General features: G+C 43.1%; 1 protein-coding gene across 3 annotated transcripts in view; it reads right to left on the bottom strand.

The window, feature by feature from the left end:
* The window catches only part of ptpn13 (protein tyrosine phosphatase non-receptor type 13), a 149284-nt gene that overhangs the window by 87913 nt on the left and 33645 nt on the right, over positions 1-27726 (bottom strand). For all 3 annotated transcript variants that reach the window (XM_031826089.1, XM_031826088.1, XM_031826087.1), the window contains exons 3-7: positions 17902-18068; positions 16641-16706; positions 16303-16488; positions 15474-15567; positions 3904-4497 (exon numbers count right to left, since the gene is read on the bottom strand). In XM_031826089.1, coding sequence (XP_031681949.1) covers positions 3904-4497; positions 15474-15567; positions 16303-16488; positions 16641-16706; positions 17902-18068 — 1107 coding nt within the window. The remainder of the gene's footprint in view (positions 1-3903; positions 4498-15473; positions 15568-16302; positions 16489-16640; positions 16707-17901; positions 18069-27726) is intronic.

The following is a 27726-nucleotide window of genomic DNA, read 5'->3' on the forward strand; positions in this document are numbered from 1 at the left end:
AGATAGTTGTTGGGGAACTGTTCGATAATACTGCATTGTCGGAACAAGAAGCACAAGCATTTCTCTACACTCGCATTAACATATGCTAACCATGTGTGTGTGACAAAACAAATTTGATTTCAACATATGCTAACTGGATAATGATAGCTTACTAGGATAAGCGCCTCCCTCCCACTAGAACATATGCTAACTGGATAATGATAGCTTACTAGGAGAAGAGCCTCCCTCTCACTAGAACAGATGCTAACTGGATAATGCTAGCTTACTAGGAGAAGAGCCTCCCTCTCATTAGAACAGATGCTAACTGGATAATGCTAGCTTACTAGGAGAAGAGCCTCCCTCTCACTAGAACAGATGCTAACTGGATAATGCTAGCTTACTAGGAGAAGAGCCTCCCTCTCACTAGAACAGATGCTAACTGGATAATGCTAGCTTACTAGGAGAAGAGCCTCCCTCTCACTAGAACAGATGCTAACTGGATAATGCTAGCTTACTAGGAGAAGAGCCTCCCTCTCACTAGAACAGATGCTAACTGGATAATGCTAGCTTACTAGGAGAAGAGCCTCCCTCTCACTAGAACAGATGCTAACTGGATAATGCTAGCTTACTAGGAGAAGAGCCTCCCTCTCACTAGAACAGATGCTAACTGGATAATGCTAGCTTACTAGGAGAAGAGCCTCCCTCTCACTAGAACAGATGCTAACTGGATAATGCTAGCTTACTAGGAGAAGAGCCTCCCTCTCACTAGAACAGATGCTAACTGGATAATGCTAGCTTACTAGGTGAAGAGCCTCCCTCTCACTAGAACATATACTAACTGGATAATGCTAGCTTACTAGGAGAAGAGCCTCCCTCTCACTAGAACATACACTAACTGGATAATGCTAGCTTACTAGAATTTCCGGTAACTGAAGTTTTTTTTAACGGTGCAAAACATGATACAAAGAAAGAAACGTTTTTGGTGTGATAGAAGCGTTCATTTTCCTGAATTGTGTTTTTTTCAGGGGGTTTTACCCCTTACCAAAATTAGATAAATATTCTCAGCAAAGCAAAGCAATCCTCAGCAGCTGCTGTTTACCCCAGTTTCTTCTCCTGAACCCAGGTATCTCTGACACAGATTTGAGCCTATGGATCTGATCACATTAGAGGACCATGTCATCTAGGTCTGTGAATCAAACACATGCTCGGTCACACTGCAAGGCGAGTAGTAAGTGACAAAACAAGAGGACTTTGGGTAAACCATTTGAATTCAATCACTTTGACAAGCACCCCTTTTTGATTTGAATGAAACCTTTTATATTGGCCCATTGTAGAAGTGGTCAGAAAGTGATTTTCTTTAGACAGGAATGTGCTCAAAGTAGTTTTAATAATGTTATTTATGTCTATTTTTATGTATAGATTTTTTCATATTCACATATACTGTAGCAGACCCTATTTCACATCATCTGAAGTTGGGTTGCACCCCACCATAGGTTGAGACATGTTCTTGAATACATGGCTTGACCACCGTTTCATAGTATCTCACATTTACTGCATGGTTGGTTAGTTATATCCAGAGAAAAATATTTGATGGACTTGTACATACAAGAGCTACTAGATTCAACAGCTACTGCTTCTGCATTCCCAACAATTATTCTGAGCCAAAGTATTGCCTAGCAACCGTCACCTTGTTAAAAGCCCTCCCTTCTGGCAACCTAAGTCTTGCGACAGCCGACAACTTTTGAAGTCAACAAGCAGAAAAACCCTATTTAGAAAAACTGTGGTAATTCGTTTAGTTAGGCCCCTCCACCTCGTTCTCCAACCCATTCGGGAGCTCAGCCCATCCTATCCTAGCCCAGTCTAGCCAATCACATCCTGGAGCCCTGCCCATCCTATCATATCTTAAGCCCAGCCAATCCTATCCCAGCTCATTCCGGAGCCCGATCCAGCCAATCACGGCTCAGCTCCGCCCATTACAGAACCCAGCCCAGCCTATTCGAGAGCCACATGACCCGCTGCCAAGCACCGGAAAGTCCAATAACATTTGTATTTCCCCTCATCCGCTACACATGACTCCAATTACTAACCTCATGGAAGCTAGGAAACTATAGTCCTGATTGAAGCACCTTGGCCCTGAAGTGGAGAGGGGGGGTAGAGGAAAGAGAAGGGTGGTGGAGGAGGAGGAAAGAGAAGGGTAGTGGAGGGGAGAGGGAGGAGGAGGAGGAAAGAGAAGGGTAGTGGAGGGGAGAGGGAGGAGGAGGAGGAAAGAGAAGGGTAGTGGAGGGGAGAGGGAGGAGGAGGAGGAAAGAGAAGGGTAGTGGAGGGGAGAGGGAGGAGGAGGAGGAAAGAGAAGGGTAGTGGAGGGGAGAGGGAGGAGGAGGAGGAAAGAGAAGGGTAGTGGAGGGGAGAGGGAGGAGGAGGAGGAAAGAGAAGGGTAGTGGAGGGGAGAGGGAGGAGGAGGAGGAAAGAGAAGGGTAGTGGAGGGGAGAGGGAGGAAAGAGAAGGGTAGTGGAGGGGAGAGGGAGGAGGAGGAAAGAGAAGGGTGGTGGAGGGGAGAGGGAGGAGGAGGAAAGAGAAGGGTGGTGGAGGGGAGAGGGAGGAGGAGGAAAGAGAAGGGTGGTGGAGGGGAGAGGGAGGAGGAGGAAAGAGAAGGGTAGTGGAGGAAGAAAGAAGGGTGGTGGAGGAAGAAAGAGAAGGGTGGTGTTGAACTGCAGCCGGAGGAACAAGCCACAGTTTAAGGCACCATATGTTGGTAAGGGGTGAGAAAGGTTAAAGAGGAGATGGGAGGATGGAAAAGAGGAGGCTGGTACACTGCAGTCGGAGGAGCAAGTCACAGATTAAGGCTCCATGTACATGGAGGTAACCAGAGAGCATTAACCGCTGCTGTGCCATCATTTAAACAACCACAGAGGAAGGAGAAAAGAAACAGAGCAAGCTGCCATCCCAATTGGGACCCTATTCCATACAAAATGCGCTACTTTTGACCAGAGTAGTATGGGGCCTGGTCAAAAGTAGTGCACTTAAAAGGGAATATGATGCCAATTGGGATGCAACCGAGGAGGGGCAGGCAGGCCGGAGAGGAAGGCCTGAGGTTTATTATAGGAGCTCGTTCATCCGTCCCTCCCTCCATCCAGCCCTAAAGCCTCCATATGGCCACCAGACACCGCTGCATTAGAGAAGGACATAAACATTAATGTCCCATGTGACTTCATATCAGTAACACTTCTCAGAAATTAAATAAGAGCCATGGCAAGTAGAATACGGCTGTCATGGCTGGTTGCAGCACGCAAGCAGTGTCAAACATGCACCAGTGTGTCACACACAGACAGACTGACAGAGACAGACAGACAGAGAAGAGCTGGAGAGAGAGGCAGACTTGGCTATAAGTGAGAGAGGGTTAAAGGGCTAGAATTATCCTGTCTCTTATTAAAAAGCAGGCATTTGTAAACCACAGCCACTCTGTCTCATGCACTCTGGGTGTTAATCCCAAACTGTACCCTATTCCCTTTATAGTGTACCACTTTGACCAGGGTCCATAGAGCTGGGGTAAAAATGAGTTCACTACAGCGAATAGGATGCCATTTGGAATGCACCTGGACCAACACAGCTTCCCACACCCCGGCCATCTAGAACATCTCACTAACCAGTCAGCCTCTCTGCTCTGGTAACGTCATCTCTCACACATTTTTCACCTTTCTAAACGTCTCAACAGCTGATAGACGACTAGTTATCAATTTCATAGCAGCAGGTCCACGGAGGAGTCTGGTCTACATGGTAGTGCTGCGGACTCCAGACCACACATACACCCTGAGATAGTGGTCCAAGCACCGTCTCGGTCATTCTCCTGTCTGTGCCCCTGACATTTAAATCTCTTCATCTACTTCCTTATCCTACCATTAAAACCAGGGAAAAAAAAGGTCTCACCATCCATGGCCTGGCGGAGCACCTGCAGCTTCCTCTGCTTCTCCTTGATCCGGTCATAGGCTGAGGTCAGAGCTGAGCTGACCGACAGGGGTGAGTGGGGGTGGGCCTTCGTCCTGGGCGTCTCCAACCCACCAAAGTCTGAGTAGCGGTTCTCCCCGTCTCGATCCCGGTACACCCGGGAGGCTGACTTGTGCCTTCCCCCTGAGCGGGTACTGAGGGCACTGCTACCCCGCCTGGCATCCTCAAGGGCTCCAAAGCGGAGCATATCTGGGTCTATGTGGGCCAGGTCTACAGAAGACGCCCAGTTCTTCTTGTGTTGGGCTGTCGAGTCTCCTCTATAGGGCAGGGACCTCCTGTCCAGCTCTACCGGCCTGCCTCTCTGCTGGGGCTCGAGGTAGAGGGCCAGGTCTGCGGAGGACTCTGACCCAGGATGGTAGTCCGATGGCGGGTAGGGACCAGGCAGGGCCCCCTCACCTCTCAGGAGGTCCTGGATGGGGAGGGAACCCATGGAGCGACTCAGGCCACGGTTCAGAGATGCCTGCTCCTGACTACGAGCCTTGTAACGCTCCAGTACCCTCGGGGCTGCACTCCTCCCTGAGGGGAAAGACAGAAGGTAGATCAGACAACAGGGAAATAACATACCATACCACAGGTTTTTGTGTTACACTACATGACCAAAAGTATGTGGACACCGCTTTGTCAAAAATCTCATTCCAAATGATTGGTATTAATATGGAGTTGGTCCCCATTTTGCTGCTGTAACCGCCTGAACTCTTCTGGGAAGGCTTTCCACTAGGTGTTGGAACATTGCTACGAGGACATTCAGCCACAAGCTTTAGTGAGGTCGGGGGGGGTGGGTGTATTAGGATCCCCATTAGCTGTTGCAAAAGCGGCAGCTACTCTTCCTGGGGTCCACATAAAACATGAAATAATACAGAACGTCAACAGACAAGAACAGCTCAAGGACAGAACTACATACGAATCAGATTCAAATCAGATTCTTCGGATATCCAAGATGGCGTAGCAGTCAGACGTCTTTGTCTTGTCCTGTCCTATGTATATCTTTTTCTTCACATTCTTTTTAATATTTTTCCTAAACCTCAACTTCAAAATACTTTCCTGCAACCCGCCTCACCCAACGTGGAGTGGATCTGTTTTTTTTCTAAAGCATTTCTATTTACCGCCGAACTGGAATACCTCAACTGAAGCTATTTAGCTATCAGTCAGCTAACCACTGCTAGCGGTCATCAGCTAACCTTTAGCTCGGAAAGCTCTCGCCAGTTCGTACAACGAGTTTCAAACCAGAACATACCGGACATATTTTTTTCTCCATATCCCCAGATTCCTACCGCAAACTCGGAACCTTTTCATCTGGACCATCATAGTTAGCTAACCGCAACCCGGGTTGACTACTCCTGGCTAACGTTTCCGTCCCGGCGCTAACCCCAACTAGCCTGGAGCTAGCCCATGCTAGACCCATCTCCCGGCTAGGGCTCCTGGGCTACTCCTGAAGCCCACTCCTCGGCTACAATATCCGGACCCCTTCTACTGCCGGTACGGGGCACGGAACCCCGCCGATCCTTCACGACTGGAATACCGACAGGCCCCTCAGGCGCGACGTCCCTTGAAGGCCCATTCTGCTAACCGTGGCCTGCTGTCTAGAGCATATTGGACTGTTCGCTGATCCTTCAGCCAGTTTCTTGAACCACTATACCCATTTTGCCAATTGGACTTGGACCCCTCTGCTACTTGGAACCCTATTAATTCCACGACTGGTCTATCGACGTCACTGTACGAGGAGGCAAAAACAGACTTTCTTCCATCGCGATGTCCATCTAAGGCCCTTATGCTAGCTTGCTAGCCCAGGTCTGCTAACTGCTAGCCCCGGGCTGCTAATTGTCTGAATCGCCGTGTCCCCAGCCAGCCCAACCACCCACTGGACCCATACGATCACTTGGCTACGCATGCCTCTCCCTAATATCAATATGCCCTGTCCATTACTGTCCTGGTTAGTGATTAAGGTCTTATTTCACTGTAGAGCCTCTAGCCCTGCTCAATATGCCTTAACCAACCATGTTGTTCCACCTCCCACATATGCGATGACATCACCTGGTTTAAATGTCTCGAGACTAGATCTCTCTCATCATTACTCAATGCCTAGGTTTACCTCCAATGTACTCTCTTCCTACCATACCTTTGTCTGTACATTATGCCTTGAATCTATGCTATCGTGCCCAGAAAACTGTTCCCTGTTCCAAACGTGCTAGACGGCCAGATCTTATAGCCATTAGCCGTACCCTTATCCTACTTCTCTGTTCCTCTGGTGATGTAGAGGTTAATCCAGGTCCTGCAGTGCCTAGCTCCACTCCTACTCCCCAGGTGCTATCATTTGTTGATTTCTGTAACCGTAAAAGCCTTGGTTTCATGCATGTTAACATTAGAAGACTACTCCCTAAGTTTGCTTAATTCACTGCTTTAGCACATTCTGCCAACCCGGATGTCTTAGCCGTGTTTGAATCCCGGCTTAGGAAAACCACCAAAAACCCTGTAATTTCCATCCCAAACTATACAATTTCCCGCCAAGATAGAACTGCCAAAGGGGGCGGTGTTGCAATCTACTAGATCGCCTGCAGAGTTCCATCTTACTATCCAAGTCTGTACCAAAACAATTGGAGCTTCTATTTCTAAGAATTCACCTTTCCAGAAACAAGTCTCTCACCGTTGCCACTTTCTATTGACCACCCTCTGCCCCCAGCTGTGCCCTGGACACCATATGTGAACTGATTGCCCCCCATCTATCTTCTGAGCTCGTGCTGCTAGGTGACCTAAACTGGGACATGCTTAACACCCCGGCCATCCTACAATCTAAGCTTGATGCCCTCAATCTCACACAAATGATCTATGAACCTACCAGGTACAACCCCAAATCCGTGAATACGTGCACCCTCATAGATATCATCCCAACTAACTCACCCTCCAAATACACCTCTGCTGTTTTCAACCAAGATCTCAGCGATCACTGCCTCATTGCCTGCATCCGTAATGGGTCTGCAGTCAAACGACCACCCCTCATCACTGTCAAATGCTCCCTAAAACACTTCAGCGAACAGGCCTTTCTAATCGACCTGGCTGGGGTATCCTGGAATGACCTTGACCCCAACCCGTCAGAAGAGGATGCCTGGTTATTCTTTAAAAGTGCCTTCCTCACCATCTTAAATAAGCATGCTCCATTCAAAAAAAGTAGAACCAGGAATAGATATAGCCCTTGGTTCACTCCAGACCTGTCTGCCCTTGACCAGCACAAAAACATCCTGTGTCATTCTTCATTAGCATCGAATAGCCCCCGTGATATGCAACTTTTCAGGGAGGTTAGGAACCAATATACACAGGCAGTTTGAAAAAGCTGGCCTTAGCTTTCCTAATAGAAATTTGCATCCTGTACTCAAAAAAGTTCTGGGACACTAAAGTCCATGGAGAATAAGAGCACCTCCTCCCAGCTGCCCACTGCACGGAGGCTAGGAAACACTGTCACCACCGATTAATCCACAATAATTAGGAATTTCAATAAGCATTTTTCTACGGCTGGCCATGCTTTCCACCTGGCTACCCCGGTCAACAGCAGTCCCCACAGCAACTCGTCCAAACCTCCCCACTTCTCCTTCACCCAAATCCAGATAACTGATGTTCTGAAAGAGCTGCAAAATCTGGATCCCTACAAATCAGCTGGGCTAGACAATCTGGACCCTCTCTTTCTAAAATTATCTGCCGAAATTGTTGCGACCGCTATTACTAGCCTGTTTCAATCTGTTTCGTATTGTCTAAGATTCCCATAGATTGGAAAGCTGCCGCGGTCATCCCCCTTTTCGAAGGGGGAGAAACTAGACCCAAACTGCTACAGACCTATAACTATTCTACCCTGCTTTCTAAGGTCTTTGAAAGCCAAGTTATCAAACAGATTACCGACCATTTCGAATCTCACTGTACCTTCTCCGCTATGCAATCTGGTCTCAGAGCTGGTCATGGGTGCACCTCAGCCACACTCAAAGTCCTAAACGATATCATAACCGCCATCGATAAGAGATATTACTGTGCAGCCGTATCCATCGACCTGGCTAAGGCTTTCGACTCTGCCAATCACAACATTCTTATTGGCAGACTGAACAGCCTTGGTTTCTCAAATGATTGCCTCGCTTGGTTCACCAACTACATCTCCGATAGAGTTCAGTATCGTAAGGCCTGTTGTCCGGACCTCTGGCAGTCTCTATGGGGGTGCCACAGGGTTAAATTCTCGGGCCGACTCTCTTCTCTGTATACATCAATGTCACTCTCACTGCTGGTGATTCTTTGATTCACCTCTACGCAGACGACACCATTCTATATACCTCTGGCCCTTCGTTGGACACTTAACTAACATCCAGATGAGCTTCAATGCCATACAACTCTCCTTCCGTGGCCTCCAACTGCTCGTAAATGCAAGTAAAACTAAATGCATGCTCTTCAACCAATCGCTGCCCGCACCTGCCCACCCATCCAGCATCACTACTCTGGACGGTTCTGACTTAGAATACAGTGGATTGAAAAAGTATTTAGTCAGCCACCAATTGTGCAAGTTCTCCAACTATGACAGAGAAAATTAGAAGAAAAAAAATTCCAGAAAATCACATTGTAGGATTTTTTATGAATTTATTTGAAAATGATGGTGGAAAATAAGTACACACTTGTCTATAAGGTCCCGCAGTTGACAGTGCATGTCTGTACAAAATCCGAGCCATGAGGTCAAAGGAATTGTCCTTAGAGCTCAGACAGGATCGTGTCGAGGCACAGATCTGGGAAAGGGCACCAAAAAAAGTCTTCAGCATACCCAACAACACAGCGGCATCCATCATTCTTAAATGGAAGAAGTTTGGAACCACGAAGACTCAGAGCTGGCCGCCCAGCCAAACTGAGCAATCGGGGGAGAAGAGCCTTGGTCAAGGAGGTGACCAAGAACCCAATGGTCAATCTGACAGAGCTTCAGAGTTCCTCTGTGGAGATGGGAGAAACTTTCAGAAGGACAACAATCTCTGCAGCACTCCACCAAAGTGGAGTGGCCAGACGGAAGCTACTCCTCAGAAAAAGGCACGACAGCCCGCTTGGAGTTTGCCAAAAGGCACCTAAAGGACTCTCAGACCATGAGAAACAAGATTCTCTGGTCTGATGAAACAAAGATTGAACTCTTTGGCCTGAATGCAAAGGATTACGTACGGAGGAAATCAGGCACCATCCCTACGGTGAAGCATGGTGGTGGCAGCATCATGCAGTGGGGATGTTATTCAGCGGCAGGGACTGGGAGACTAGTCAGGATCGAGGGAAAGATGAACAGAACAAAGTATAGAGAGATGCTTGATGAAAACCTGCTCCAGAATGCTCAGGACCTCAGATGGGGGTGAAGGTTCACCTTCCAACAGGACAATAACCCTAAGCACACAGCCAAGACAACACAGGAGTGCCTTCGGGACAAGTCTCTGAATGTCCTTGAGTGGCCCCGCCAGAGCACGGACTTAAAACCGATTGAACATCTCTGGAGAGACCTGAAAATAGCTGTGCAGCGACGCTCCTCATCCAACCTGACAAGAGCTTGAGAGGCTCTGCAGAGAATAATGTGAGAAACTCCCCAAATACAGGTGTGCCAAGCTTGTAGGGTCATACCCAAAAAGACTCAACTGTAATTGCTGCCAAAGGTCCTTCAACAAAGTACTGAGGAGTAAAGGGTCTGAATACTTACATAAAATTATAGTAAAATTAGTAAAATTATAGTAAAAAAAAATTGCAATACATTTGCAAAAACTTCTAAGAACATGTTTTTGCTTTGTCATTATGGGGTATTTAATACATTTTAGAATAAGGCTGCAACATAAAATGTGGAAAATGTGGAAAATGTGGACAAAGTAAATGGGTCTGAATACTTTCCGAAGGCACTGTATATAGTGTATAACTAGCTTGGTGTCAGATCTGTGTTGTCTTGCCAATGCTGTGACAACCATAAGGAGTTGAGAAACTGGGACCTCTTCCGACTGAAGAATGAGAGAGACGGAGTAGCTAATGTTGGGGAGAGGGGGGAGGGGACTCAGGCCTATAAAACATGTAGTGCCTTGCTTTAATCTACAAAGCATATGGCTCCATCTCTACAGTAAAACAGAACATCAAAGACAGAATTAATTTTTTCCAGGAACACTCGCTATGGGGCAGACAGAAACTTTTCCAGGAACACTGTTGCTATGGAGACAGATTGATTGATTTTTTTTTTTTTTTTTAAATAACAGGAAATATAACATTTGTTTTGAGGGTCCATTGGCCTTTCATTCTTAGTTGCAACATTCAGAGAATTGTTACCAGGAGGTTTATTTAGAACTATTAGTGGTGGTGGGCATGGGTAAGCTGCACTGCACAGTCAGCGCTGTGGTACTAAAGCAGAATGAAAACAATCACGTCGCCCAGCATGTAAAAACAAAGCAATGACAGCATTTTCTCCACAGTCACTTCAACGCTAACCACCGACATGTCACATCTGCAAAAAGAAAGACAAGTGATGTTCACCCATGACTGCGTGGCCACACACGCCTCCAACTCAATCAAGTTTGCAGACGACACTACAGTAGTAGGCCTGATTACAATAACGAGACAGCCTACAGGGAGGTGGTGAGGGCCCTGGGAGTGTGGTGCCAGGAAAATACCTCACACTTAACCAAACAAAAACTGATCGTAGACTTCAGGAAACAGCAGAGGAAGCAACACCCCCCCCCCCCCATCAACGGGACCGCAGTGGAGAAGGTGGAAAGTTAAGTTCCTTGGCGTACACGTCAATGACACTGAAAATGGTACACCAACGCAGTGTGGTGAAGAAATTTGGCTTGGCACCTAAAACTTTTACACATGCACAATTGAGAGCGTCCTGTCGGGCTGTATCTCTGCCTGGTACGGTAACTGCACCGCCCGCAACCGCAGGGCTCTCCAGAGGTTGTTGCGGTCTGCCAAATGCATCACCAGGGAGAAACTACCTGCACTCCATGACACCTACAGCACCCAATGTCACAGGAAGGCCAAAAAGATCATCAAGGACAACAACCACCCGAGCCACTGCCTGTTCACCCCGCCCTCATCCAGAAGGCGAGGTCAGTACAGGTGCATCAAAGCTGGGACCGAGAGACTGAAAAACCAGCTCAAGGTCATCAGACTGTTAAATAGCCATCACTAGCAGAGGCTGGTGGAATATATATATAGAATTGAAATCACTGGCCACTTAAACAACAGAACACTAGTCACTTTAATAATGTTTACATATTTTTCCATTACTCATCGCACATGCATATACTGTATTCTATCCTATTCTACTGTATCTTCTTCTATACCGCTCAAATACTATTAGGTTTTGCTTTAGCCTGCCTGTAATGCCAGGTGGGAGGAGGTTGGTCTTTTGAGACTTTTATATTGGTTCCATTGTGCCAGGCGTGCTCAATCAAGTCCAGCTAAAGTATTTTAAATTAGTATTGAACCCAGACCAGCTTAGGAACTATAACCAATACCATGCAATGGTTACATAAGCCTCCTCTCCCCTCCCATTTCTTTTTTAATCGAAAAGGAAGTAGGCATCTTTAAAGTATCAATAAAAAGTCTGATGACCTGAGGACTGAAGGGGGTAACCCAAAGAGCCCCTGGATCTTCATACCTTAATTAACACTTCAAACCCTTGGATTATTCTTTTTTAAAAACACACATGTACACTTGATACTTTCTATTGTATATACACACCAATTCGATTAGCTAACTTCCAGCACATTTCAAGGCTGCTCATTTTCTCTCACCACTGACTTTTCTGAGCACCTCCCTCTTGGCCATGGTTCAGGAAGCGTGGGAGTCAGTCAACATTAGGACACTGGTAATGCACCGCCACCCATTAAAAGAAGGATCCGTGAACTAAAACTAGTGTTCAGTTCACTGTCCCAACTTGTCTATGCCAGCCTACCAGGGTCTCTATTGTCAGTGTTATGTTCAGCCCGCCTACTGTAACACCCCCAGGGATTTTTTTTCTCTTCCATCAGCTAGAGGAGACCAAGCCTGTTAGAACCGGACCAAGGTCTGTCTCTCTGTTGAAATTGTGAATCACTTCCTCCCAGTAACAGCAGCAACACTGACATGACTCAGAAAGTCATTAGATCAGATATTCATCAATCAGGTATATACTCAGTCTATATTCAGCCAGGTGAATCAACTGTAGGCCTACCGTAAGTATGTACGTACAGTGCCTTCAGAAAGCACTCACACCCCTAGACTTTTTCCCCACACTGTTGTGTTACACCCTGAATACAACATTAACATTTATTTATTTTCCTCACCCTTCTACTGCACACAAGACAATGACAAAGTGAAAACATGTTCTTAGTAATTTTGGCAAATGTATTTGAAAAGGAACTACATAAATCTAATTGACATTAGTATTCACACCCGTAAATACTTTATTTAAGTTTAAGTGCTTTGGATTGTACAAATATTTAAATTCTTCAACCTCTGTGTCAAGTTGGTTGTTGATCATTGCTAGACAGCCATTTTCAAGTTGAATTAAGTCAAAACTAACTATGCCACTCAACGTCATCTTGGTAAGCAACTCGTGTATTTTTGACCATGAATTTTAGGTTATTGTCCTGCTGAAAGGTGCATGTCTCCCAGTGTCTGTTGAATAGCAGACTGAAGCAGGTTTAACCTCTTCTGCCAGTGCTTAGCTCCATTCCATCCTAAAAAAAATGTTTACTCCCTAGTCCTTGCCAATGACAAGCATACCCATAACATGATGCAGCCACCACCATGCTTGAAAATATGAGCGATGTGTTGTTGGATTTGCCCCAAACATAATGCTTTGGCTTACTGGTGCTCTTCCATGCCGTCCCTAGGAGGGGTGCGTCACTTGAGTGGGTTGAGTCACTGACGTGGCCTTCCTGTCTGGATTGGCACCCCCCTTGGGTTGTGCCATGGCGGAGATCTTTGTGGGCTATACTCGGCCTTGTTTCAGGATGGTAAGTTGGTGGTTGAAGATATCCCTCTACTGGTGTGGGGGCTGTGCTTTGGCAAAGTCGGTGGGGTTATATCCTGCCTGTTTGGCCCTGTCCGGGGGTACCTTCGGATGGGGCCACAGTGTCTCCTGACACCTCCTGTGTCAGCCTCAAATATTTATGCTGCAGTAGTTTGTGTCGGGGGGCTAGGGTCAGTCTGTTATATCTGAAGTATTTCTCCTGTCTTATCCGGTGTCCTGTGTGAATTTAAGTATGCTCTCTAATTCTCTCTCCCGGAGGACCTGAGCCCTAGGACCATGCCTCAGGACTACCTGGCATGATGACTCCTTGTTGTCCCCAGTCCACCTGGCCGTGCTGCTGCTCCAGTTTCAACTGTTCTGCCTGCAGCTATGGAACCCTGACCTGTTCACTGTGATTACTATTATTTGACCATGCTGGTCATTTATGAACATTTGCTGGTCCTTTATCAACATCTTGACCATGTTCTGTTATAATCTCCACCCGGCACAGCCAGAAGAGGACTGGCCACCCCTCATAGCCTGGTTCCTCTAGGTTTCTTCCTAGGTTTTGGCCTTTCTAGGGAGTTTTTCCTAGCTACTGTGCTTCTACACCTGCATTGCTTGCTGTTTGGGGTTTAGGCTGTGTTTCTGTACAGCACTTTGAGATATCAGCTGATGTAAGAAGGGCTATATAAATACATTTGTATTATGACAAAGTTAATTTCTTGGCACATTTTTTGCAGTTTTACTTTATTGCATTATTACCAACTGGATGCATGTTCTGGAATATTTTTATTCTGTACAGGCTTCCTTCTTTTCACTCAGACATTTATGTTAGTATTGTGGAGGAACTACAATGCTAACCCATTCTCAGATTTCTATCACCGTCATTAAACTCTGGAACTGTTTTAAAGTCACCATTGGCCTCATGGTGAAAATCCCTGAGTGGTTTCCTTCCTCTCCGGCAACTGAGTTAGAAAGGATCCCTGTATCTTTGTAGTGACTGGGTGTATTGATACACCATCCAAAGCCTAATCAATAACTTCATAATGCTCAAAGGCATATTCAATGTTTAGTTTTTTTACCCATCTACCAATAGGTGCCCTTCTTTATGAAGCATTAGAAAACCTCCCTGGTCTTTGTGGTTGAATCTGTGTTTGAAATTCACTGCTCGACAGATGGACGTTACAGGTAATTATATGTGTGGGGTACAGAGATGAGGTAGTCATTCAAAAATAAGGTTAAACACTATTATTGCACACAGAGTGAGTCCAATCAACTTGTTAAGCACATTTACTCCTGAACTTATTTAGGCTTACCAAAACAAAAAAGGGGTTGAATAATTAGACTCAATACATTTCAGGTTTTTATTTTTAATTAAAATTTGTAAACATTTCTAAAAACATAATTACACTTTGACATTATGGGGTAATTGTGTATAGGCCAGTGACACAAAATCTCAATTGAATCCATTTTAAATGCAGGATGTTACAACAAAGTGGAGAAAGTCGTGGACAGTACATTCTGAAGGCACAGTGCCCGCCTTCCTGTAGTCCTAAATGATTGACACCCTTGATGAAGATGAGAAATAATGGCAGCATAAAATAATTATTAATATTTTTTATAAATGAAGGAAATTATTTGCCGAAAGTTTAGTATTTGTTCCCATATTCCTAGCACGCAATGATTATATCAAGCCTTGTGACTCAAATGTGTTAGATATATTTGCTGTTTGCCTCTCAGAATATTTTTTTTTGCCCAAAAGAAATGGTAAATAACAAATGTCATTTTAGAGTAACTTTTATTGTAAATAACAATAGAATATGGTTCTAAACACTTCTACATTAAATGTGGATGCTACCATGACTACAGAGAATCCTGAAAGAACCGTGAATAATGATGAGTGAAAGTTACAGAGGGCCAAAGACATGCAAGCTCTCACCATTACCAATAACAGGCGAGGTTCTAACTCATTATTCACAATTCATTCAGGTTTATCTGTAACCATGGTAGCATCCACATTCATGTAGAAGTGTTGTAACATTCTATTCTTATTTCAAATAAACAAGACTCCAAAGTGACAAAAACAATATTTAAATCATTCATGCCTACTGGGCACAACTGCAAATGATTCCAACAAGTTTGTAGAGCCCGAAGCTTGATTTAGGCATTGTGTGTTGGAAAATATATGGACAAAATACTACACTTGGACTACTTTATTTAGAAAAATCTTTAGGGGTGTCAATAATTTGCACCCCTACCTTGTTGAGAAAAAGTATTAAACAAAATCTGAGCAATTGTATTAGTATAAAATGCACCAAATAAATGTGGCCTACAATGTTGCTCAGTATTTGAAATCCTTTATTTTATACAGTCCTTATTGCTTATATTTATCAAGGGTGTCAATCATTTCAGACCCCACAGTGTGTGTGTGTGTGTACACAGGGGTAGAAGGTAAGGTTCTCTATTGTCACTAAAAGCCTCTATGCAGGAGGTTGGGAGGTTGAGATTGTGAAGATCATGTTACCTGAGGGAAGGCCTTTGCCCCGAAGCCTCTCCCGAATCTCCTTGCTCCTCTCTGGAATAGACTCCCTATCACTCTGGGACAGCAGGCCATCCAACTAATGGAGATATGGAGAAAGACAGAAAGAGGGAGCGAGAGAGAGAGAGAACAAAAGGGCAAGAGAGCGCAAGAAAATGAGAGTGAGAATAAAGGGAAGCAAGAAACAAGAGAAGGACAATGATTGAGGTTATCACAAGGAGCTGGAGGGGACATCTAATAGTATGTCTGAGGTGTCATAAAAAGCCAGTCACATGTTAGTTAGTAAACAGCAGGTAGAAAGAGGGAGCTGGTGAATCCATAGAGTTCTATATCTATCGGAGACTCTCTGTGGTGCAGCACACGAGGTGATGAAGTTACACACATGCAATTCACTACTAAATGTTTGCCATCTTGTTCCTCCATTCTCCTCCGCTCCGCGTACACATGCTGCTCTTCCTTCAGAAAAGCATGTATAAGAATTATTTGAAGATGAATACACAACGCAGAGACCAAATCTGCCTGTCCTTGCAATTAGTTTACGTTCGTTAGCATTTAGCTAACGGCGTCCATCTGATTTCGCTATTACTTTTGCTAATTTTGTTAGCATTCTGGTAAGACTGCCAACAGGAAGGAATTTGTTTGTATTTTTTTGCGGCCCCTTGAGTGCAATCCAGGTAATACCGTAAGAATGGTATGAAAATCTGGATACCGCCCAAGCCTACTGTATTTTGTTAAGAATAAGGGGTATTAAACCCACAGGTCCATTATAAAATGTTCCAACACTAGCTAACAGTGATGTGTTGTAGTTGTTTACCTGGGAGAGGCTGCCCAACACCAGTCGGACCAGCTTTCTGATGTGTGTGAAGGAGGGTTCGCAGCTAGAATTTCTGATGTGTGTGCTGCAGGCGTCCATTACGGTGAGAACAGACATACGGCTCAGGGTGGTGTCGTCACACATGTTGAGGAGAATACTGTTCAGGTGCTCACCCAGCTTCATGGGCTGAGACAGACGTCACAGAGGGGTTAACGGACACATACACGGGAGGAGAAGTATACATACAACATCATTTCTGCAAATAGAAAAACATGATTGCTGATCCGTTTCCAACTTGTGAATATATCATCTATGGATTATGAATGTTGCAGCTGTACCTGACTCTGTGGAACCTCATAGTCAGCTCCCCAAAACAAGGTCATTCCAAGGGAGTACATGTGCATCTGTGGAAAATTAATAAAAAATAAAAAACTGGATAAGTGGTTACAATTATTTTAGACACAAAAAGGTAGCAGCTGTAGTTGAAAAAAACCAAAACAAGGGAGAGGACTAGTTCTCGTCTGACTAGTACAACAATATTCTGACCCTTTGTTCTGTTCTGAAACTAAGCGACGAGATCCAAACCTTTTCCATTCCATACAATTCTGCAAGAAAGCTCCCTCAGAGCAGAGGATTAGCTTCCCCTCAGAGTTAGGCTTGGTGAAGGAAAGAATAACTAGAGGATCGCCAAAGAACGCAACATCATAGCCTTGAACGTCTTAGGAACAGTCAGAGTTCACCACAAGCTTAAAGAGTAAAACTACAGTTTCTTGAGTTATGAATGTGATTCACAAACCCCTCACAATTGCCATGTCCTCTCTGTAATTATACAGAGCATGGCATTTATAGTGCAATTAAAAGAGAAAAGCATAGGACGATGTAATATATATCATTCAAATATATTTCTATTATAAATGAGAATCGAAACCTTATTGTAGCCTAACCTATACAGTTACAGTGGATAGTCCCTATTGACTGTGTACAGCCCTGTGTGTTGAGGTATGTGATTCTTGGCCAGAGAGAGGAGGTGGTATGATGGGGTCAATTCAGGAAGTAAACTGAAATGGAATTGACCCCCACGCTCTGTTATGCTTTTGATTGACATTGTTTTTTTATATACACACAAAGCAACAACCCCACAAACAGATGTGTTGCTACTGCAACAATACAGTATATTCTCTATGAGAACGAGAGAGAGAGAGAGAGAGAGAGCGAGAGAGCGAGAGAACGAGAGAGCGAGAGAGAACGAGAGAGAAAGAGAGAGAAAGAGAGAGAGAAAGAGAGAGAACGAGAGAGAAAGAGAGAAAGAGAGAGAAAGAGAGAGCGCGAAGAGAAACGACAGAGGCAGAGAGACAGGAAAGTTTTACATGTCTACTTTGATGCTCATTAGCATTTACAAATCTGAGAGTAAAATATAAACATCCATAGAAAGGTCACCTTTGTCAGAGAGATTTACACGGTTATCAAAAAGTCACACCAGGTAAAACCTACACGAAACAGTTCTTATTTTAAATGTTTCTGAAATACACTATGGGAAAAATCTAAAATGGTGGACCACTGCACCATCTAACATAAAAAAATATACAGTATCATAAATACCTTCTCTATATCTGACAGAGAGGAGAGAGTGACTCCCTCCAGGACCTCTGGAGCTGTGAAGGCCCTCAGGTCCTGCTGCGTCACGTTCTCATCTGTGAAGGAGATGCTGCCTGAGGGCATCAACAACAGGGACCAGGGAGAGATGATGAAGCCCAGGGCAGAGGGGTCTGGAGGGAGACATCATGGGATTAGAGGGGACCGGAGCGTCTTCATTCAATAAAAAAAGTCACACAGCACATCATCATGAATCTCAATTGTTAGGACTTCAGTTGCTTTAGCTGAGACTTTTTCATACCTGCAGGTATGATGATTTAGTATGGTTATGGATGAAGAGTGATCCGTCAATAATAAATAGATTTAAAAACAGTCAGTGTTTCCACTGCATTCATTCAACTATAGCACTGAGCCAAGGCAAAATCATTGTTGCCATGCCAAAATTTTTTAAACATTTCTGTCAAGGTGCAGTTTGAAGACGCTAGAACAGCCCACATGTACATTTCCTCTGACAACAAAATGACTCCTGTATAGAGAAATGTCAGATAACCCCCAAGGTACAATACTTCAACCCATTTACCTAGTCCGCTCGTTGTGTCCTCAGAGAGAAACATTACTCTCGAGGATCATTCAAGTAACGAGTGCCACAGGGAGGGAAACCTGCATTCTGACAAGCAGTTAATGAACAACAATTCTTGCGATCACAGGAAAACAGCAGTTTTAAAATGCCCTTTGTTAATTCCCAGCATTCCAGTCCTACTTTATTTGTCAACTCCTAAATATGCACTAACTGCACTATTTTAGTAGCATCATGGTTAAATCACATTACAACTTAGCAATTCACCATGAGTGCATAGGGGAGAGAGGGGCTAAATGTGACATGGGTCCATTGTAGAGTAACACGCCACCAAAACGCAATTATTTTTGAGGGACTGACTTAAAATTGCGACGAGACCGATGACATTTTTAGAGTAGTGGCAACCAGGGAAAGAGTTGGGATGAAAAACAGTGACGAGAAGTGAGAAGTACAGGAAGGTGGCATGTTACCCCAAGTTACCCTAACAGGTAGGCCCACATTATTCTCACCGTTTATGCATTTTTTAGGGCATAAAATTAATCAATAGGATGCAAAGTAGTTAAAATGATCACATTTGGGATCTAACTAATAATTAGCCCAGTAGTGTAAATGCAGATCAGCAACCCCATGCCTCAGCCTATTTATTTATAGCCAATATGTTTAAGTGTATACATTGATAACATCATTTTACCAATATGTTATTAGGCTGATTTCTGGGAGGTGGAAATTATAAGAAAAAAAAAAATGTAATTCATTTTGGAGTAGAAAGTCCTAAATTAAATATCTGGGGGAGGATCCAGGACCCCGAAAACAGGGGGGGGGGGGGGTGTTTAAGGAGAAGTCCTTCCCCTCCTTGTTTTGAGGGTCCGGTGTCCTCCCCCGGATAATTTTTATATATATAGAAGGACTGAGAAGCTCAGTTCTAGTGACTTTTTAAAAGTAAATTCTGCTCCAAAATGAACACATTTTTTTCCAGAGGAAACACCGCAAAAATGTATCAACAAGGAAGTTGCCTGTTTTACAATGGGGGTCAGTAGGAAATAATGTTTTGGGAAATTCATTATTATTATTATTATTATTATTATGATTATTATGATCATCATCATCATGATTATGATCATCATCATTATTATTATTGTTATCATCATTATCATTATTATTATCATTATCATTATTATTATCATTATCATTATCATTATGATTATTATTATGATTATTATCATCATCATCATCATCATCATCATCATCATCATCATCATCATTATTATTAAGTCCCATTATTACTCCAACTTCGTGAAAGTACATTTTTATTGAGGAAAATTAAAACTAAAAAGGCGTGCCTTTAGTTTGCACATCCGCAGTTCGGCATGAGATGATCGTTACACCCGATGACGTGTTTCTGCGCTTGAGCTTAGCTAGCTAAAGTTTAGAAACACTAGGAGGATGGTTAACTGCTGCCGCCTAGCAACCATCAAGAACCTAAGAGCCTCAGCATTACCAGCTACATTTCATACTAAGCCATAGGCAGAACTTTACCGCAATCATGACTAGGTCGGTTGGCGGAAATATAAAGTTGAGGCTTGGTCGCCGCCAATACCTTTCAGATATAAAGAAATGTCGTTTAGGATGATCAAAAAAATAGATCTTTTTTTTTGCTATCTTGGTTTGAAAAGGTGTGACAGAGAGAAATGGGCCCTCACAGAAATGGAGTAATTCTCCTTTCCTACAAAGCAACACTCAGGAGGTTGAGTTACACTGAACTAACAGCTTAAAAATATACAAAGGAATGTTAGAGCTGCACTGCAAAATTCCTTTCTTTGAATGACTGATATTTTTCTCCTCCGAGAGGAAGAGAAAGGAAAAAAAAAGAAAAAGGTTATGAAGTACAACATTTTTTCAAAGACTGGAATTCACAAAGTAAATAGGATGTTTCCTGTTGAATTATTTTTGACCGTCTTGCAAAGACCTCACTGGAAAAGCTGGATGCCATTGTAAGTCATTTTACTCAAGAAAATCTATGTACAACTCCAATCCCTATCCTTACCATCATAAACACTTGAGCATCAAGGCAACACCCATACTTGATAAAAATATTCAACATAGTGACAAAAAGGCAGTCCAACAACCCTAACACTCAACACACTTGAAGGAGATCCCACAGTAAGACTGCACCCTATTCCCTATATACTTGACATTAACATTTTAGTCATTTAGCAGACGTTCCTATCCAAAGTACAGTAGTGAGTGCAGACATTTTCATACTGGTCCCCCATGGGAGTCGAACCCACAACCCTGACGTTGCAAGCCAACAGCCACAGGGGCCCTGGTTGAAAGAAGTGCATTATATATAGTCAGTGTACCATTTTGGATTCAGGCTTAAACTACTCCAGTCAGGCAGTACCATCAGATAAGCTTTGTTATCAGGGTTTGGGACTCAGATCAATGATGAGGCAGAGGGCCAGGCCAGGGAGTAGCTAGCTCTCTAAAAATAGCAGCAGGCATGCAACAAACTGTACAGTATCATGCTAGCCAGCTATCAGTTTTTAAAAATCGCACACAAACTAAACAAGCTTTGAGGGCACTGGGTATCACCACAAGACCTTTTTATATTTTTAGATCATACTGTTGAAGTGATAAGCAGAAAGAAAAGCCACAAATGAAAACCCCAACACATTACTTAACCTAGTTAAACAACTCCATTCCCACTAACATGGTAGCTAACAAAATCTGTAGGTAACTAATAAACCTGACAAACAAACGACTATTTTACACAAAGTAGGCTATATATGGCATCACTGGAGGTGAAGGTTAAGTGTTTGGACAGACAGTGTTGCTCTGTCACAGCCATAACGTTGGAAACAGAATAGTACTGTGTTCCCTACGTAGTGCACTTCCTTGGGTAAAAAAGGTAATTGTGACTTGTCAAAAGTAGAGCATGTCAAAGGGAGACATTTGGGATATAGACAGAGGGTATGGTTTCTTTAGTTCGTCTCAGAGCAGGACACATTCCTGACTAGGAATAATATAGGGGGCTGGGTTGAACTAAGGTCTCTACTTGTACCCTCCAGTCCAGTGGTAGCAACACCTGCAATCAATTGGTTTATTTCCACAAAAACAAAACTTGATGAATCTGTTAGTAAAAGTAGGACACTGGTATATAAGAATATAGAGGACTACAAGCAAATAAAAATCAGTCACACACAGCCTTCAAAAAGTAGACACCCCATTCACTTTTCCACATTTTGTTGTTACACAGCCCGAATGTAAAATGTATTCAAATTAAGATTGTCACAGATCGACACACACAATACCCCATAATGTCAAAGTGAAATTTTGCTTAACTCATTATGTTCAATAATAGTGGTTAACATGATTTGTTCACTAACTACCCAGTCTCTGTACCTCACACATACAGATAACTAAAGTCCCTCAGGAGAGCAGTGAATTTCAAGCAAAGATTTAACCACAAAGACCAGGGAGGTTTTTCAATGCCTTACAAAAGGGCACCGATTGGTAGATGTGTAAAAATAACAAAAGAAACGAATAAAAGCAGATGCTTAATATCCCTTTGAGCATGGTGAAGTTATTAATTAGGTTTTGGATGGTGTATCAATACACCCAGTCACTACAAAAGATACAGGTGTCCTTCCGTCCTTCCTAACCCAGTTGCCGATGAGGAAGGAAACTGCTCAGGGATTTGAACATGAGGTGACATTAAAACAGTTAGTTTTCTATCACAGCTATTAAAATGAGGATGGATCAACAACATTGTAGTTACGCCACAATAACTAACATAAATGACAGAGTGAAAAAAAGTCTGTAAAAAAATATATATATATATTCCAAAACATGCATCATGTTTGGAACAAGGCATTTAAATAATACTGCAAAGAATATGGCAAGGAAATGAACTTATTGTCCTGAAAGTGTTATGTTCGGGGCAAATCCAATACATCAATGAGTACCACTTAATATTTTCAAACATGGTGATGGCTGCATCATGTTATGGGTATGATCGTCAACGGCAAGGACTAGAGGTTTTTAGGCTTGAAAGAGACGGAATATGCACAAAATCCTAGAGGATAACCTGGTTGTGTTTGCTTTCCAACAAGCACTGGGAGACGAATTCACCTTTCAGCAGGAAAATAACCTAAAACACAAGGCCAAATCTACACCGGCGTTGCTTACCAAGACTACATTGAATGTTCCTTAGTGGCTTAATTACAGTTGACTTAAAAATCATGAAAATCGATGGCAAGACTTGAAAATGGCTGTCTAGCAATGATCAACAAACAACTTGACAGAGCTTGAATAATTTTTGAAATTATAAAAATGGGCAAATGTTGTACAATCCAGGTGTGCAGAGCTCTTAGAGACTTACAGGCTGACCACACCCCTCACGTTGTAAAATAAATTTAGAAATCTGTTATTCAAATTATTACACCCACACTGCTTGCAAGCGTCTGCGTTGCGAAGGGCTAAAATCGAAAATCAGTCCTTTTTCTGACACAGATCACGCTGGAAGTCCTGCCTCTCCCATCTCATTGGTTTATAGAAGCAGGTGCCATCTCCTCATTGGTTATACCCACGTGGGTGACTGAAAGGCGAATGAGAACTGTGGCGGTAATGCACCTAATTTATGAAAGTTGCCAATCGCAATATAAAGTCAAGAGAAGAAAAAGCCTGGAAGGGAGATGACTAGAAATGATTCGGTTGACCGTTTTGTGCGTGGATTAATTGGCGGAGTAGAGGACCTTGTGCATTTCAGGTAAAATAACAACAATGTTTATATCCCAGGACAAATTAGCTAGCAACAGCAAGCTAGCTTTTCAACCTGTTCCCAAATTACTATAATTGGTTCAGAGTTTGTTTTGATATTTTAACCTGCGTGTCGTGATCGCGTTTGGTGTGGGGGGACAAAATAGATGTATGCACGATGGCGCACGCGCGTAGCCGGTTTGGGTTCCGTGTAACAGCTGCCAAAGGTGCTTCTATAAAAAGCATCGACTCAGGGGTGTTAATACTAATAATATATAATAATGTAAATCAGATATTTCTGTATTTCATTTAAAACCTTTTGTCTAAAGATGTTTTCACTGTGTCATTGTGTAAATGGTACATGTTTTATTGAATCCATTTTGAATTCAGGCTGTAACAAAATGTGGAGTAAGTCAAGGGGTATGAATACTTTCTGAAGGCACTGTACATTGTACAAAACATTAAAGGATACTCTTTCCATGACAGACTGACCAGGTGAATCCAGGTGAAAGCAATGATCCCTTATTGATGTCCCTTGTTAAATCCATTTCAAATGTAGATGAAGGGGAGGAGACAGGTTGAAGAAGGATCTTTAAGGGGATGAATGGGCAAGACAAAAAGATGTGCCTTTGAATGGGGTAATGGTAGTAGGTGCCTGGAGCAACGGTTTGTCTCATAAACTGCAAAGCTGCTGAGTTTTTCCACACGCAACAGTTGTGTGTATCAAGAATGGTCCACCACCCAAAGGACATCCAGTCAACTTGGCACAACTGTGGGAAGCATTAGTCAACATAGGCCAGAATCTGAGGGCAAAGGGGGGAGGTGCTACTCAATATTAGGAAGGTGTTGCTAATAGGAAGGTGTTGCTAATGTTTGGTATAGTCATGTATGATTACATGTATAAAATGAAGGCTTTTTGCATGGTTGACATGCACAGGATTCCGATTGGCTAATAAACATTCCCATCAACTAACCAAGGACACAGTAGAGCATGCAATCTCAATGTGGATGGTTGTTTGTTTTGATGGTAGGGGAATGTTCTGGACCATTGTAGTAAGAAGTTACTTCAATTACATATGGTTCTCATTGCAAATCCTTCACTCAGCATTCCATAACCATGCACATGAGGTCACAATTTGGATGACATGGGTCCTGTTATGTCTGGCACAAACCAAACACTGCATTCCACAGTAAGAACCTCCTATCAACCGTCAAGCATGGTGGTGTTCGTATCATGGTGTGGGGATGCTTTGCTGCCATGGGGCCTGGATGACATGCCATCATTGAAAGAACCATGGATTCTGCGCTGAAAAAATCTGAATTCTACAAGGAGAATGTCAGGCCATCCGTCCGTGAGCTAAAGCCCAGCTGGGTCATGCAACAAGACCATGATACAAAAAGACACAAGCAAGTCTACATCTGAAAAAAAACATTAAAAAAAAGTTCTGTAATGGCCTAGTCAACATCTAGACCTAAACCCGAGAGAGATGTGGAAGGACCTGAAACAAGCAGCTAATGCTGGAAAATCCATAAATGGTCACAGAGTTAAAGCAGATCTGCATGGAAGAGTAGGCCAAAATATATCCAGAGTAGAGATGGGTATAAGTAGTTGAACACTCAAACTGATGTCAAAACCACATCTTCAACCAGAAATCATATTTATTTTCAAATACTGTAAAAACTATTTAACCATTTACATTTGCTGTGTCTTTTTTGGGGGGGGGGGGGGGGGTTACTACATGATTCCATAAGTCACAGTTTTGATGTCATCACTATTATTCTACAATGTAGAAAATAGCAAAAATAAAGAAAAAACCTTGACTGAATAGGTGTGTCCAAACCTTTGACTGCTACTGTACACCTTCAAATGAGTAGAATAGGCTATTTCAGCCACACCTGTAAAACAAGGTCCATACAGAAATGGTTTGTCAAGATCCGTGTGGAAGAACTTGACTAGCCTGCACAGAGCTCTGATCTCAACATCAGGCCCGACCTCACTAATGCTCGTGGCTGTATGTCCCTGCAGCAATGTCCCAACATCTAGTGGAAAGCCTTCCCAGAAGAGTGGGGGCTGTTATAGCAGCAAAGGGGGGGGACCAACACCATGTCAATGCCCATGATTTTAGAATGAAATGTTCGACAGACACACACACACACCACTGTTAGTCTATAGATACATGTGCACATTTTTCCCAGTACGGCCTTTGTTCTAAAAATAGCTTCTTTTTTTTAACTTGAGTACCAGGGGGAAAAATCATGAAACTACTTAGAACAGTCAAAAAAGGTCAAATGCCCATCCCTGATCAACAACTACAGGAAGTGCTTGGTTGCAGTCATTGCAGCCAACGGGGGCATAACCAGTTATTGAGTGTAAAGGGTCAAATTCCTTTTTCACACAGGGGCATTGGGTGTTGCATAACGCTTAACTAAAGAAATGGAGGGGGGGGGGGGGGGGGGGTATCTATATGTTGGACTCATTTGTTCACTCAGGTTCCCTTTAAAAATAGGTTTTGGTTGAAGATTGATAACATTCAGTGACTAAAATATGCAAAAAAAAAGTTGAGAAAATGGAGGAAAATACTTCTTCATGCCACAGTATTAATGAGGAGCCAAGACCAAGGCTGCATTTCACATTCATTAACCAAGGACAGTAGCATTCTGAAGTCGTTTGCCAGACTATCACCCTCACCACCCTGAAGGTACAGGCCAATTACACAATAACCACACTGGGCAGGCCTGAGTCAAAGAGGGAGGAAGGAGACTGTCTGACTCAGAAATAGGTTAGTAAAATCCTGTTGGAGGATTCCCGGTAATCAGGAACACAATCCTCCAACTGAGATTTCTCTGAAAACCTTTTTAGTTTGGAAAAGTTACTGGAACTTGAAGGATCATATGACAGAAGCTGGGTATTGTCCTCTGACCCTAGTGACGCAGACAATCTACAAAGAGTCTGCCATCTCTGTCTCTCTACAGTGACCGGTCTGATGATGACATCAAGGGCCTTCGCATAGATGAACAGTATGTGGTCAAAATGGCTGGCTGGCACTCAAGACAGACCTACCCACGGCCCGAGAGACCGACCGACCCACGTCCCTAAAGACAGACCAAAGGCAGCAGAGCCCTTTGAACCTCCATGTTGTCAATACAGACCACAGGCAGTGGAAAATAAAGCATCCTTTGTATGAAAGTCTGTTGGCCAGCACCACAAACCCCCTATCCTTATCTGTTGAACACTGGGGTTGTGCAGGCTGAGGTACCAGCAGCTTGCATTGTGGAACATCTCAAAGCTCAATAGGCCATTTGCTGGAGATGAGAAATTAGTCAATCAATAGAACAAAATATAAGTAATGATATTTCTATATGTCAATCTGCCACACATTTCCTTGAACATCGCACTACAAAATATAGGCTACATTGTTTTCATTGAAGGATCGAGGGAGGGTGAGAAGGTCACCTAGAATGAAGTACAGAAACCATGGTTCACTGGAGATGCACTGTTGAGGCAACTTTACTCCCTTAATAACAGCCAATATGAAATAGTTCAGTAAATCATTTTGGATTCACTTTTAAATATGTTCATAAATCAAAAATGGATCGAGAGCTTCAAATCACAGAAGTCCATTAAATTATTTTTTTTAAAGGCTGAAATGCTCAAGAGCAGTTCCACTGTTAGGAATGCCAAACCATCATATGGAAGCTAACAGACTGAGTCTCAAATCCCACCCTATTCCCTATATAGTGTACTCTTTTTGACAAGGGCCAATAGTGCTCAGTGCACTATATAGGGAGCCAATTGAGATGCATACAGAGCTTAGAATGCCAAATACAAATATTTCCACATTAAGTGAGGTAACTAGCTAACTTAGCTAGAGGCAGGATCGCTGTGGTTTGGAAGAAAGTGTGTGTTTACATCTTGACCGAGCATTAGAACTATGACATATTCTGTTTGACATCTGCTATGATTTATCTCACACCAAACAGTAGGCTTATTGGCTCAAATATAATACAAACTAAAAATAATGAAATAAAAACAAGTTTTACAAGAGTAGGTGGTTACGTCCTTTGACTCGTGAGCCTACAAATCGGTTTAGGGAATATTCGCAAAACATTTAGGTAGCTACATACTGCATCTTCCTGACATCCTGAAACACCATGTCATTTGTTCAGCATTTCATTTGCCATTTTAAAATACATACAGGCCAGGCAACTAATACATGTAATAGAATTACACAGAGTCAGAGACATGTTTCTATTCTAGTCCTTTTGCTAGGTTAGGGGCAGAAACATTAGTGACATGGGCACTCTGATATGGACGCAATCATACACAACATCCACAAAAAAAAATGCATATATATATATTTTACACATATATACATACAATTGAAGTCAGAAGTTTACATATATTTAGGTTGGAGACATTAAAACTCATTTTTCAACCACTCCACAAATTCCTTGTTAACAAACTATAGTTTTGGCAAGTTTGTTAGGACATCTAC

Source organism: Oncorhynchus kisutch, linkage group LG6 (assembly GCF_002021735.2).
Source record: "Oncorhynchus kisutch isolate 150728-3 linkage group LG6, Okis_V2, whole genome shotgun sequence".
In the NCBI taxonomy this organism is placed as follows: Eukaryota; Metazoa; Chordata; class Actinopteri; order Salmoniformes; family Salmonidae; genus Oncorhynchus; species Oncorhynchus kisutch.